Here is a 15,691-nt window from a genome sequence, read left to right on the forward strand (position 1 = left end):
ATACAATTGTGTTAACATATACATTAATACTTTACCATCATGCAAACGTGTTTAGAATATCAGGTAAGTAATATTCATGCTATATTGCTGGATTCTATGTAATATTCATACATATGCATTAATACTTTGTCGTCATATGAATGTGTATTTAACTAACCTCTTAGTTTTACAATGAAATAGTAAGGAATAGGTTTTACTTTTTTATTAAAATGGTGGTTATTCATTTAGAGTATCAGGAACATAGTATTCATACATTTGCTGAATTTTATTTTATTTTGGAAATAATATTAATCCATATTTTTAAATATTTCACTATGCTTTCTATGGCAATAGATTTATATTAAAATTAAATAATATCCATAGCCTATCTAACAGCATTCTGTGAAGGACATTTTTAGCAAGATGAAACAAGTCAAAGTTCTGGATGAGCACGCATGAGGCAGCGTGTAAAAGGGAGGTGAGAAGGGTCGGTATCCGAGGTCTGTGTCAACCAACAAGTACTGGTCACGGTGTTGCGGCTTTCACACATGTAATTCTGAGGTTTTTCATGCCTTAATCACAAATCAAGTTTTTCTTCAAACTGTTCTCTGTGGGTGTGGTTCTTCCACCGAAACATCAGTTTGATAAAAGCTTGAAGCACAGGCAGGCAAGCACGTAGCTTAATCACAGAATTTAATGTTTTTGGAAATGCCCTTCTACTTGCCCTTCCACACGTTGGAATATAATTTGTACTCTGTTTTTCATCACCAGATATGCATGCAAATGGTGACTTTATCTTAACACTGACTAGTTTGAAACTTTTTTCTTTCGATCACAACATATGCGAGTCTATGATCTCCATTTTTCTCATTATTTTGGTTTATCTACTAATAACACGGCAGAATTTGAAAGGACTTGATAGAGATCTTAACATTAATTGATTATTTAGAAATTGAAACAGAGTATTAACTGGTTTCTTATTCTTCCTTTTGCAGGCAGAAGGTGCATCATCCTCATTGATGGCACGCATCTATGTACTCTGTTTGTAGAGTTAATCTCTGTTATAGGTAAGCTAGTAGAAAAGCCGACTTGTTATCAAGGAGAGCTGCTACTCCTAGAGGGCCCCATATTTTTTCTGCTCTTCTTGAAACACTTGATAAATAACGACTCTAGTTCCCAAGTTTTTTGTAGGATGCTATCCAACCCAACTAGGGCGAATACCATCTTTTTATTAGCTAACCTTGCATACTTTTACTTTTTTAATAAATGTGTATTTTGCGTAAAAAACAAAAGTTACCATAAAGATTAGCAGTACATTATTATTAGTAGACAGACTAACGAAAAAAGCTTCGGTATAACTTGTAGGATCAAACTTCTACAACCAAAACCGTGAAAATACTCTGGCAAATAAATTACTTACAAATTTCTCGAGTTCCACGAAAGCTCCCCCATCCATGGCAACTCTAAACAGCATGGCAAGCCATAAACCCTCAGCACTTTTCGAACCCATAATCAAATCCCACAAGTACCCCGCTCTCTCTCCGATTCCCCTCTCTGCTCGTCTCTTGTACAAAACTAACCCAACCCATCTATTACTCTGGATTAAAAAGAGAAGGAATTGGATTATTAAAACAGTCACAGACGACAAAGAATTGGCTCCAGTGGAGACTAGCCATTCGAATGAAGCTAAGAAGCCTTTGTTCCCAAATGGGTCCAATATTTTAGAAGCTTTTTCTTCTTCTTCAGAGAGAGGAGGTGGTGACGATGATTTTGAGAAGTTGAGTAGTAGAGCAATCAATGCCTCGATTGTTCTTGGATTTGGCACGCTTGCTGTCTCTAAGTTACTTACTATAGATCATGATTACTGGCATGTAAGTTCTCTCCTGGGTTTGCAACTTTTGCTTTTGATTTTTAGTTCCATTTTTTTTACCAAAATCTTTTAGTTCCAGTTTTACTTAGAATTAGATCAAGATTGGTTGCAAAAGAGCATGTATGATTCAATGATAGTGTTGCTCAGTTTGACTACTTTCTTTGCTTTAGTTGGATAGCCTCTGTAGTTCTTCATTTTATGAAATTATTTTGACAGGTGCTGATGTGTTTTATAAGTTTCTAACCTATCAATGGACACTGAAGGTTCACCTTGAAAAAAGGGGTCTTTATTTCACTTTCTGTTTTTGAAGAAGAAGATAAAGAAGATATGCCTATAAATTTTAGGTTTAAAGTTTTGCTTAAAAACCCTAGTTAATGGACATGATTTGTCTAGCTATTCCATAGATAAGGATTTAGCATGTATCAAGATTGTTTATAAACATGGAAGCTGTAATTTTTATAATAATAATGGAGTGAAATTTGAAGAGCTACAGATGGATTTTCCTGCTAGTTATTGTTTTTTACATCTCATCATTTATTTGATCATCTTCAATGATTATCAGGGATGGACCCTTTTTGAGGTTTTCCGATATGTTCCGGAACATAATTGGATTGCATATGAACAAGCACTTAAAGCAAACCCAGTCTTAGCCAAAATGACAATAAGTGGGATCGTCTATTCAATAGGAGATTGGATTGCACAAGTAAGTTTCTCCCCTTCCCTCCACCCTCTCAATAAATGCATTAAACTTAACCTTATTCTGCATTCAGCTCATATAGCGTAACCTATGTGTAGTGTTATGAAGGAAAGCCTCTTTTTGACTTTGATCGGACACGCATGTTCAGATCAGGCCTTGTAGGATTTACTCTCCATGGATCCCTTTCTCATTATTATTACCAATTTTGTGAGGTAATGGTAGTGGCTTCTAGTTTATTCATTTCATAGCTTTGATTTTTCAGTTTTCATGGGATCACTGAATCAGTCACTTTGAGTTCCAGGCTCTGTTTCCTTTCCAAGACTGGTGGGTTGTTCCAGCAAAAGTTGTCTTTGACCAAACAGTTTGGGCAGCAATCTGGAACAGTATCTATTATGTGGTTTTGGGGTTCTTGCGTTTTGAATCCTCTGCTAACATCTATAGAGAACTGAAGGCAACATTTTGGCCTATGCTGACTGTAAGAAGCTTTTCTTTGTTTATCTCTATGCAAATTTTGGGTGTCATTGTATTGTGCTATGCATTGCAAATCTAGGATGTGGTTTACTCATGATTTTACTGGACTGGAATTCTGTTTCAGGAATTATTTTTTCAGGGCAGAGTTCATCATACATGCTCTTCCCTGCTGTTTATTTTTCCACTTACCACTGTCAATGGAAAATGTGGCAAAAAAGTCTTATAAATTTCTTGGTGGTTCTACAAAAATTCCCGATTTAATCAACCTCTCATTTTCCTACCTCTTGTTCATGATGTATTGGAGGATTTAAGTCTTCTTCAACAGCATGGGCCTTAAAATCAGCAGAGAAATAGGAACCCAGAGAAAGAGAAACCCCTCTTCTCAGCAAATTGTATTTAAAAAATAATAATAATAAATAAATGGCTTCAAATGAGATTTAACTCACAGGCATCTGAAAAACTATGCACTATGATGCAAACTATTGTGATTAATTTCCACTGCTTGTAATATGAATGGCAAAACTGTGTATTTTCCTTGGTTATCTGTATAGCTTTTAGGTGGTAATGAAAAATCAGAAAGGAAAATTTATATGCTGAAGTGGTTCACTAACATCGGTGCACTCTGAAGATTCATAATGCTCTAAGACAACCCGAATAATTCTATAAATAAATCTACTAAAGGTTTTCATATTGGAAATAGTTGGAAACTTGATTATTGACTTCTAGTTTTATTTTGTACTTGGGTTTGATCAATGTGCAGTTAGCCACCTTTTTATTGCTATCTAGACATGATTTATTGTTGATACTCTCTTGCCACTTTTCAGGCAGGTTGGAAACTCTGGCCATTTGCTCACATGATTACCTATGGTGTGATACCTGTCGAACAAAGGCTTCTTTGGGTCGACTGTGTGGAACTTATCTGGGTAACGATTTTGTCAACGTAGGTATCTTTGTCACCGTGTCTAATCTGTGAAGAAATATGCGACAATTTCTGCTTCATGTTCTTAGTATATTGTTTAGTTGCTGCAAGTATTAAAACTGTTTATTAGGTGTTAGTGTGAATTTTATCTCCATGTTCTGTCTTTCTATATCTTGACAACCAAATTGCAGAACCGGGATTATATGCTATTCAGGCCTTGAAATGTTCTGAGCAACTGAATTTTCTAGCCTCTCTTTCTTTCATTACTTGTTATATTTGTTTCATTTGTTTCAATAGGAATTCCTTTCTAACACTGGAACTTTTTCTTGAAGCTATTCTAACGAGAAATCAGAAGCAAGAATATTGGATGCAAGACTGGAAGAAGACTCTAGTTCATCAAGCAATCCTCCTAAGGTACATTGAAAAATTGATTTATGGAACCGTAATTCGTGTTTAGGCACTGCCACTCCCTCCCACCTCCCTTCCCCTCAACCTTTGGTCCAAATTGAGTGCAAGAAGACCTACTGACTAGCATGGAACACTATGTCCATAGTACACTAATGTATTCTATCTTGAATGTGATTTGTCAGGGATAAACAAAGTAGAGTCACGCATCACAGTTGTCTAGAAAGATGAGCAGCATCATTTTGGTGAGTCAAAGCCAAAGAATGATTGCTTGGGTCTACTTTTGATGAAAGAGTGATCAGAATAAAAAAAAAGTTGCCTACTGGAGGAATTTGGCGATATACAACATCATATAATTCTTAACCTTTATACATTAGTCGTTCAGGTTTTGTGCTAGGGGGGTTATGATGGGGCATAGCTAGATATGTTGTATCAGGGCAAGTTTACTAAGATTGTTGAGCTATTCTTGTATTCGACTGGCATTCAAAATGATGTTAGGGTCAATTAATTGTCAAAAAATTATATTTGTACAATACTCTACATTTGGTTTCTGTATCTTTGAATTTGGGCATCATATAAATCCCTAATTTATGCTTCATTTCCCTGCCTATGTCCATGGGAAAGGAATTCCATAAACACAAGTTTGACATTCTAATTAACAATCCCCGTGTCAATTAACCAAAAAGAAAAAAAGACCAAGCCAATATTGTATGTTCTGGTCTCAGTATCAGCATTAAAAGAAAACAAAAGACAGAATTGGTTGATTGCTGTTCATTTTTTGGGAAAAAAAAAAAAAAGGAGATAAACCAAAGTGCGACACATTTCTGAGTCTTAAGCTTTCCACGTGCAAGGCACTTGCCTTCGCAGATGGCAAAACGCGCGGGAGGAAGCCGGAAACTAGTATAACGGCAAATACAATTATTTATTAAAACAAAAATAAATGCGAAGCCCAAAGTCCAGATCCCCAAATTTTGGTTCCGAGTGAAATCCCTAGATTCATTGGTAGGATGGCGCAACTTGAAGCATTAGATGAATCAAAGGCGAAGCAGAAAAGAAATCATGGATCAACCAAGTTGTTCGTAATGGTTGACTACCTGTTTCTCTTCATCTTCTTCGGTTTCCTCACTTTCATTCTCTTCAAGATGCTTAATCTCTTCTGATTCTTCTTCAGGTCGCTTCACTCTTCCTTTCATTGATTTCTTTCTTTTATGAAATACCCATTTCGCCATTTCAAATGAAAAACATATTTGTTTGCATAATTTGTCATGATCACTCCCTGTCCATTTAATTAACTGCAACTCTTTTACTCTTTTATTCAGGATAATTTTTTTACATGTCAGATTGAGTTCCAAGGCTGAGACCTTGGTTCATTCAGAGCTTATCCTTTGAATATTCTGAATCAATGGTATTATGTTATATTTCTTGATATACATATATATATATATATATATATATATATATGCAAGGTGTGGCATTTTGATTTAAGTCAGAACAATGACAAATTATTCTTTCAGCAATTCTTGCCTGAAAATTGCACCAGTAATGACATATTGGAAACGAAATTATAAGTAGAAGATTGTCTTTATTAGCTGCTTATTCTTTCTCTTTACATAATTATCATATTTTTTGTACATTTTCTGTCTCAGGGGAATGTTGTATGTAATCTAACAGTCAGTTGTCCAGGGGATAAGTTAGATTCAATTGTTTCAAAAAAGCCCAATTTTCATTCAATTATGATATATATTGAAGAACGGTTACAATTTGTTTTAATGGAATTATAGATCGACTTCGCTGCTGCATCAATGGTGGTTGTATGATCAAATGAACAATCATTTTGGTTGTTATAGAAGATTTCTACATGTGGGAGTAGTTGTTAGCTTTGTTGATGATGCAGCTAAGCACTCATTCCAACAACTTATTTGATGTGAAAGTTTGAGGCAAATTATTTGCTTTGATAAGAAGCAAACAATTTTATCAGGTAATATAACAGTTGAAAGGAACCAAAGGACTACTCAGCTTTATGCGGGACTATGTATTTTTCTCCATGCCAGTGATTAGCTACTTTGCATGCTATATCAGCTGTCTGTTTTGAGATGACTTAGCTTTATTTTCCCTTACTGACATTGGCCCCGACTTGTTGACGTGGAAAAGAATGTTTTAAGGCTATGAATTTTTTTCTCGTTGCAGTTAATGAACTATGAGTAGCATACTTTTTGAGTACATTGATGCTGGCAAATGATATTGAATGGCCAAGTTTAAATACTCTTAAGCATCCTTGGCATTTCAAATGACCAAATCTATTTATGTTTTAAGCCTGCAAGCTAGGAGCAATCTAGGATCTAAAATAGAATACTCAAATAAGACAGCAGGCTAATTCGCATAGACCAATAATTAATTTGGAAATTGAAATACACGATTACTTGGCAACATATAGATTTCCTAGTGAAAAATGCATAAAAGACTCTAGACTCAATTTAAATGACAAAACTAAAACAAAAACACTTACATCTATCAGGCTTGTTTTATCAATAAACATACTCCAAGACTCCACTAAAATGACAAGCTGCAACTCATGTCACGTTAAGTACGTGGATATGATCTACTCGACTGGACTGGACTGAATACAAGGGGGCCCTAAGACTCCAACTAGATTGCTGCTGGTTGCCTTTATTCTCTAACTGATTGAAACTTCACAGCCGAGCTCAAGGACGTGGATGTGTTCCTGCACCGCCAGCACCATAACCAGGAATTGGTACCTCAAAACCAGGGTTTGGGACAAATGTGTCGTCGCCACCTGGAATATAGCTGGTTCCACCGGTGCTGCCACCATTGCCACCATTGTTGCCGCCGATGCTGCCGGTGTAAGGATTGTAAGGTTTCAAAACTGGCGGCAGCATCACTCGTCCGATACCTGGAATGAGCACGCTGTGGTCATGTTCAAGCGCCCACTCAGGCTGTTTCATTTGATCATCATTCTCTGGATTTCTTGGGATGTCACGTTTTGCAACTGCTTGTCCAGCAATAGCGAGCAGAGTACTGATGAGGAAAACTCGAGCAAGAAGCAAGGAACTAGTTTTGTAAGCCATTATCAGAGAACTATAGAGAGTTAAGAGTGAAGAGATAGGATTGGTTTTGGGATGGTGGAAAGAGGGCAGAGAATAACGCTTCTTATAGGGTGAGGTTTAAAGTGAGTTGGTTGATCATTCGGCGGTGAGTTAAAAGAGTGAAAATACCATTGAAGGAGAAGTTGCAAAAACAAAAGCTAGCATGTAATTAAAGAAGGTTACCGGTTGGTTTGGGTGAATTTTTGCGGTGAGTTATGAGATTTTTATGTTAAAGACTATTGCCGGTTAAGCTCTTTCCTAAACATGCGTCTGTTCCTTCAGTAGCTGACAAAAGCTGAAGAGTTCGAACTCGGTTCGCACTTTGCTTGTACTTTTGGTTTGTCTACTTCATTAACTTGTTATTTGTTTTGATTATTTTCATTTCTATCACCAACAGATCTGCCGGCAATTGAAGTGAATCTGTACTCGGCAGATTGAATACCGACCCTCTGCCTCCACGAGCCACGATCATTCTTGAGAACTTCAAATCCTGGCTTTCTCGAATTGAAGTTTGTCCTTAACTTACTTGTATGGTGACATGCATTAATATTACTACAATGTTAGAAAAAGTTGCTATAATTTTTATATGCCACCAACTAAAAAGGAGGCAATAAAGGATATAATACCAAAAACCAAGTAACTGATCCATGTTCCATTCTGCTCTTATGAGTATATTCAATGCGTGTAAAGATCTTGGAGAGAAGAACATTCTCTATTCATTTACCGGATATATTTAACTTACATTTTCGTGATTTATCATTGTTAACTTTATATATAATTTATACTAATCTATCATCAATTATAGCAGAAATTTAGAATATAAAAGTACACTTAATTCTTGATACATGATTTGACAATAAAAATAATACTGACTAAATTAATGGTTGGTCTAGGAATTCAATACACTAAGATCTTCCTCCCCTTTGATTTACTAACTCTCCAGTGGGTAAGAATCTTAATTCTTTTTTATAAACAAGAGAGGAGACTTAATCTTTACATTATACAGTGAATCCTTAGTCCTATCCATAATTAGATTTAAGATTTCTTACACAAGCCTACACTCTTAAACCCACATTTAATACTAAAGTCTAGCTCACTTTATTAAATTATATTATGAACTATAATATTATCACTTTATCAAGATCAAATAAGTTTAGCCATTTTGTATAAAAAAAAGAAAATAAATTAAATAATATAAATTCACACTTTATTATTTGAGAAAAATCTAATAATATTCCCCTTGGACGACGTTACTTAAATTCAAAGTTTGAAAACACATTTTTGTAAACATAATTCAGAAGTTAAGACAACTTGAAACTTTATGAGCTATCGCATCGTGCGGATCCAAAAACCCGACCACTAAATGTGGAAGAATAAATGTTAGGAATCATCACCAATCTTTTTGTATCTCGGTGCGATTGGCGACCTATTGACTCGGTTCTAATCGACGAAGTCTTAATTTAATTTTAGATCCGTCGAAAGAATGATAAATTGGTCTACAATTTTTTAAAGTTGGGTTCAAGAGTATGTTACGCACGAGGAAAGACTAGCACCTTCGTGGCGCTCGTTCCACGAACGGTACCATTTAATCATATGTTATCCTATTATAGCCTAAACCATTGATTTTATTCTTGTGTTTCCCTAATCTTTGTTTATTTATTTTATTTTTTTGTTATTTTAGCAACTTAAATTTTTTTTATTCGGTTTTACTGGTGCACATGATGCAGTTATGAAATGATGTCATGATTTACTAATTTTAAACAATGAGTAGCGAAAACCTTGTATCGAAAAATCATTCATAGACCATCCCAATGTTTTGGTGAAGTCTCGAAGTTTTTCTCACCTAGAGATATCCTCGGAAGAATTCATCTTTACAAGTCCTCCGAGGAAATCCTATTATCGGAGTTTCTGTCCCATTAACAAAATATATGTGTCATATGCTATGCCAGGATAAATATCGTGAATGATGCTAAATGAGCATGTTTATAAATATAAATTAGTTGATTTATAATTAATATATATTTTGTAATTTAATACAATTAAATACCTCATTTATTTTAGTATATACATTTTAATGAAGGATTTTATTTAAATCAATAATTTTTAATTAATATTATAGGTCAATATTATTTTATTTTATTGAACTATTTTTTTAAAATAAACAACTAATCTTTTATGTACAATAATTGTTTAAAGTGATTAAATAACGATATCAATTTTAATTTATGTAGAACATTATATGGATTTATTTCTTTATGGATTTTAGGGTAATTGTTTGAATTAATCGGAATATCGGAATACAAAATTAAGATTTATCCTGACACTTCGGAGGAAATCCTAATGGCACGTTTGGTTCGCGGAATAGATAGGAACAAAATAGTTATTACGTGGAAATAGAATGAGGTGGGAATATAATAGAATAAGTATTATGTAGTTTGGTATGATGAACGGAATAGAGTAGGAATAATTATTATGACTTATTACAGTGTTTGGTTGGTAACAATAGCTTTAGAATATGAAAGGAATAGAAAATAAAAAGACAAAAAATACCCTTTATTATATTAATTATTTTATTTTATTTTTAATATTAATAATTATAATAAAAAAATTTAAAATAGAAATTAAAAATAATTTAACATATATAATAATTAAATTCTTGTCCAACATTTTAATTAAATTAATGAAGATAAAAGTGATATGCATGAATTCTTTGTCATTGTATAGTAGTGAAATAGTAGAGTGAGTTTGTACAACTTGGGATATAAATTCTCCTTACTTGGGGCTAGGTTTGGTTAGCCTTGGTCTTGGCTTTGGGCTGGCAAGAAAATGTATGGGATTGTCCCNTTTTATAAATAATTTATTCTTTTTATTCTATTTTTTCTCTTTTTCTTTTTTTCTTTTTCATGGGCCGGTCGTCGGAAAGGCGACCGATGTAACAAAACGCCGATCTGGCGCACCATGTGGCCGGATCTAGCCACTACGGTGCCAGATCGGCGCTTCCCTACGGCTGGATCTGGCCGTGGAGTGCTAGATCCAACCGTGGGATATGGTCGGGAAGCACCAGATCCGGTGCTTCCCACTGCCAGATCTGGCCGTTGAGTGCCAGATCTGGCTGAATCTCCGTTTGAATCTTATCCGACCATATTCAGTCATAAAATCGTCGTCGCAGCCGCTTCCGTCGTTTCCGCTGTCGTCGCCGTCGCCACTAACATCATCTCCGGCATTGATGCCACTTAGAGAGAGAATAAGAGAGGAAAGAACATGAGAAGAGAGAGAAAAAAGAAAGGAAAATGAGAAATATATATATATATAAGTCTAGGGTTGTAATATTTCTAAATGATAAGGGGCATTTTAGTCTTATCATAATTCAGAGTTATTCCCATGGTCACAGAATAGCAAAAACCATGGGAAACCTCGGGTTTAACTATGCCTGAGTTTTACCCCTTTTGAGAGAATAGCTATTACTAGGTAATAGCTATTCTTTGTGATATTGCCATACCAAACGGAGGTAAGCTATTCTCTTGGGAATAGACAGGGAATAGCTTAGCTATTCCCTGTACCAAACGTGCAGTAATTGAATTCCGTTCTTAGGAAAGTCATCTCGAAAATAGCAGCTATTTTCTTTTTCAGATGAAATTCCATTATCAGAATTAATCTAATCAACCACTCTATTTTAATATTTAATTTATTTTCATTCTCTCTCTCTATGTGTACTAAGCCCCCTTAAATTATAGAATAACTATCTATTCCACCCAACTTAGTGTTATCATATTTTATTTCATTATATTTTTAAGTTTAATTTTTCCTTGTACATCTTCATTCTACATTTATATCTATATAAATTTAAATACTAAATATTTTATGATTATGTCTAACATTTCACCATTTCTCACGTTTTATATTTCATTCTTGACATTTTATAATCTAAGGAGGCATTCCTCATCTATATATGTATTACTCTAAATAAATTTATTCATACCACTAACTTTTTTACTTTCACTATAATTAATGTCTATCTAAATCTATTTTTGTAATTAAATATTTATTTATTTATCTATTTCTTTTTTTACTTATAACTAAATATTTATCTAAATATATTCTTTTATAGTTAAGCACATTTTAGACATTTTCATCATTTTTATAATTTTCTGTTTTCCTTCTCTAATGCTCATACCCTAAAACTTTATACATTTTTATGTTATTTATTTATTTTTTCATCATCATATACTAATCAATCACACATTTTGCCTAATATATTTTCTCATACACTAAACTGGGCCAACCAAACAAATCCACAAACTAATCCACATAACAAAGGAAAAGGGTTTCACCTTGTTTGGGCTAGACTTGACCCAAGATAATGGATTTGAGAAGGAGTATCCAAGCTCACTGCACCAACCCAGCAAGATTCTTTCAAAATGCACCGTCTGGTGCTCAAGGGCTCCTCTTAAACGGTTCCGTTTTAGTGTTTCAACCTAGGTATAAAAGCTTATTTTTTTTCACTTTCCTTTCATTTCCCTTTTTTGCTTTCTCTCTTGACCGTTGATTATCCTCCCTCCCTCTAAAAACCTCTCCTTTTTCCTTCAAATGAAAGCATAGCCTTTCTTCTCTGCTTATATCCTTCTCCACTGAAACCTCACTCCCCAAACCTAAGTGACCGTTTTTCCCTAAAAATGGTTTCCCCAAAAACCTTAAAACCCCTTCACTCACCAAAGGTTGCCTCCAATTCGTTTTGTAGGTTTCAATATCTCTTTTGATTTTTTTTTTTTTGTGGTATTATGTTGGTTGGTAGAATAAGAAAGCTAACATTTTCGGCTCCAGGTTACCTAGGATTTGCAATAGGGATTTCTAGGATTTTTGCTTTAGGGTTTTCTCAATTTTTTGGGGTTTTTTGGCTAAGCTAAAGCTGCAATTTTTCTTGCCAAGGTTTCTCTTTTTTAAATTTGGCTCCCCCTCGTGAATTTGGGGATAAAGCTACCCTTTTTAGATGCTAGGGGTGACACATGTGCTCCCCTAGGTTCGTGAGGCACTTGCCAGACTCGAATTTTTCGCATCTGGTATGGTGGCATTGTCTTTGGCAGGGTACAAAACGCACCTTGTTGAGCCATGCCCAGTGGCATATCTCTTTTTTTTTTTTAATTTTTAATTTTCTTATTTTGTTTTCTTGTTCTTCTTAGTTTTCAGAACATTTTGGAATTTATTAAGTTTTAATCCTGACTTGTTAAACTTAATTTCATTTGGTTAGTTTGATCTATTTTAATCTCATTTTAATCAAATGTGTCTGTTTTCACTAACTGGCCCAGAATTTGGGTCCATTCATTAAGCCCATTGGACACTTAATGGAATTTGACTAACAATAAAACAAAATAAAATAATAAAAATAAAAACACGTATATAAATATTATATATATATATATATATTTATATAATGGTGTCTACATGAGCTCAATTTAAAAACAAACTAGTCTTGAGCCTTACTCTAGAATTTTTTTTGTCTAATAAAATTCATGATGTAGGAAAATATCAATAACTCTATCTATCAAGATACAACACCAACTATAATTACTTATACCATCCAATCTCATCGACATGAAGTTCATGTGGATTCGTTTGTCAGTCACTTTGTTCTCCACTTTATACAACCCAAGCTTGCAAGGAAAACACTTTATAGTTTATATAATAAACTTGTATGTCTACCTTACATATCTTGAGATAGACTTTATGTGTAAAAGACATACCTTCAAAGCTATCAATTTATACCCCAATCTATGTTTAAGACTGACACATGTCTTAAGTCTTCACATTAACGTATATATACATAAACACTTTTATGACTTAATATTGTTGAATAACCATTATTCATAATAACTATAAATATACCATCAGGGATGTAGTTCCAAACAAATTATGCATCAAACATGGAATAATGTCAAGTCCTCTCATTGACTAAGTACATCAAAAGACTTCACAATACCCATGTCAAAATATGGCTTATGAAATTGATAGGACACAGTCCTTTGGTTAGAGGATCAACTATCACATCATCAATTCTAATATGCTTTACCAAAATGTCACCCTTTTTCACAAGTTTTTTTATGTCAAATATTTTATCTCTATATGTGTAGCCCCTGTGATACCTCTATTGCTGTCAATGAACAAAATCATTATAGTGTTATCATAATACAACTATATGGATCTAGTAATAGAGCTAAGCACTAATAATTCTTTAATGAGATTCATCAACTAGACAACTTGTGTAGCTACTCCATAACATGTTACAAATTCTGCTTGCACAGTGGATGAGGTTACAAGTTTAGCTTTATACTTTTCCAAGATACTGCATCACCTCCTAACATAAAAAAGTATCATAATGTGGACTTCCCATCATTTAAATAGTTGGCAAAGTCAGAATCCATATAACTCACCAACTTAATATTTTCAATCTTTTAATAAACTAGCATATAATCTTTAGTCTACTTCAAATATCGCCTTACTTTCTTTGTAGTTTCCTAATGATCTCTATCGAGATTAAATAAATATCTTCTCAAAAGATCCATTGCATAAGCAATGTCAAGCATCAAAGACATCTGAGCATATATTAGGCTCCCTAATGCACTAACATATGGCATTACTTTCATAGATTTTCTCGCAACATCGTTTTAAGACATTGTGTCAAGTTCAATTTATCACCTTAAATAATTGACACATCTTCACCTTTGCAAGTAAGTAAAAAAAATATGTACTCAACACTCAATCAATATATATATGCTAAGAGAGTTCAACAAGTTACAAGATTTATCTTTATGGATTTCAATCTCAAGGATATAGGATGCTTCCCTAAGATCTTTCACGTCCAACTGCTTAGACACAACTGGTAAGTAAGATATCATCAACACACAAAATAAGAAAGACAAACTTGCTCCCCTTGATCTTGAGATATATGTATTAGTTTATTTTTATCAAAAGATGTGATTACTTTATCAAATTTAAGATATCACCGGCAACATGCTTGTTTAAACCCATAAATAAACTTTTGAGTCTTCACACAAGATGATCTTTATCATTCTCTTTAAATGCTTCAAGTTGCAACAAATAAACTTTTTCAACAGGATTTCCATTAAAAATGTAATCTTAATATCCATCTAGTGTAGTTCTAACTCATAATGAGCTACTAATGCCATAATTACTTTAAACACCATCTTTTACGACACAATATAAAAGGTTTCATTGTAATTAATATATTGTTTTTAAGTAAAACTTTCGGCAGCCACTCTTGCTTTAAACCTTCCAATCTTCCCATTGGAATCTTTCTTGATCCTATACACTCATTTACAACCAATGAATTTGCAACATTTAGTTAGCTCAACAAGCTTTCATGCAACATAGATCGCATCTTATTTTTCATTGCATCTTGACAAAAATCTAATTTAGGTTTGGAAACAACTTTTAAAAAAGGTTTTGGATCTACTACAAAACCAATATCATAATCACCCACTCCAAGATAGTATTCATAGATCTTTAAGGAAAAAGCAGGCTTCCTTATCCTTGTAAATCTTCTCTAGGGCACCTATTCTACAACATTTTAACGTTGAAAGACCTCATATTTAAGATATATAAATTTGTTTTGATTGTTTCTTCTTAAAAAAATTCTAATAAATTAGCTTCACCCATCATATTCTTTATTATATCCTTTAGGGTATGATTTCCCCTTTCAGCCACATATGTTCAAGATTACCAAGCATAATGTATTAACTCATTATTCACAATTTTATAAATATTTGGGAAATGGATCTTTTTGCCATCCTATTGTCTTGTCTCCCACAATAGTCACCACTTTTAGTAGACTTGACAATCTTAATGATTTTTCTATATTGTTTCTCAATTTTAGTCTTAAAGATTTTAAATTTATCAAAAGTTTCAGATTTTTTTTATTATGAAAATATAAGCATAACAAGAAAATCATCAATAAATGCCACAAAATATCTACAATTGCATATAGTATGGGGTATATGGTCCACTTATGTAAGTGTAAATAAGTTTTAATAAATCTAAACTTTTATTTGGTCTTTTCCCCTTTATTTATCTTGGTCATCTTACCCTTACAATAGTCAACACATGTCTCCAGGTTATTAGAAATAAAAGTAGGTAAGATGTTATCATTTATCAACCTTTCTACCATTTTCTTGGAGATGTAGCCAAGTCTTTCATGCCACAACATAAAAGATGTTTCTTTTATGTAGGTCATG

General features: G+C 33.7%; 2 protein-coding genes across 2 annotated transcripts; one reads left to right on the forward strand and one right to left on the reverse strand.

Annotated features, from left to right (window-relative positions):
• On the forward strand, positions 738-4,939 carry LOC18608665. Its single transcript, XM_018116104.1, has 9 exons — positions 738-765; positions 975-1,046; positions 1,345-1,850; positions 2,412-2,552; positions 2,645-2,758; positions 2,848-3,021; positions 3,842-3,957; positions 4,269-4,350; positions 4,527-4,939. The coding sequence occupies exons 1-9, from the start codon at positions 753-755 to the stop codon at positions 4,530-4,532; spliced, it is 1,224 nt and encodes a 407-aa protein (XP_017971593.1). The 5' UTR covers positions 738-752; the 3' UTR covers positions 4,533-4,939.
• Positions 6,689-7,725, reverse strand: LOC108660963 (putative cell wall protein). Its single transcript, XM_018116105.1, has one exon. It carries the CDS (start codon positions 7,425-7,427, stop codon positions 7,044-7,046), a length of 384 nt encoding a protein of 127 aa, XP_017971594.1. The 5' UTR covers positions 7,428-7,725; the 3' UTR covers positions 6,689-7,043.

This window comes from Theobroma cacao, chromosome 2 (genome assembly GCF_000208745.1).
Source record: "Theobroma cacao cultivar B97-61/B2 chromosome 2, Criollo_cocoa_genome_V2, whole genome shotgun sequence".
Taxonomy (NCBI): Eukaryota; Viridiplantae; Streptophyta; class Magnoliopsida; order Malvales; family Malvaceae; genus Theobroma; species Theobroma cacao.

What these genes read in the sequence shown, in the direction of transcription:
- LOC18608665 (XM_018116104.1), top strand. An exon ending in TAGATCATGATTACTGGCAT is followed by an intron (nt 1,851 to 2,411) that starts GTAAGTTCTCTC and finishes AATGATTATCAG; the next exon opens with GGATGGACCCTTTTTGAGGT. An exon ending in ATTATTACCAATTTTGTGAG is followed by an intron (nt 2,759 to 2,847) that starts GTAATGGTAGTG and finishes TTTGAGTTCCAG; the next exon opens with GCTCTGTTTCCTTTCCAAGA.
- LOC108660963 (XM_018116105.1), bottom strand. Translation starts at nt 7,427, where the DNA reads ATGGCTTACAAAACTAGTTCCTTGCTTCTTGCTCGAGTTTTCCTCATC.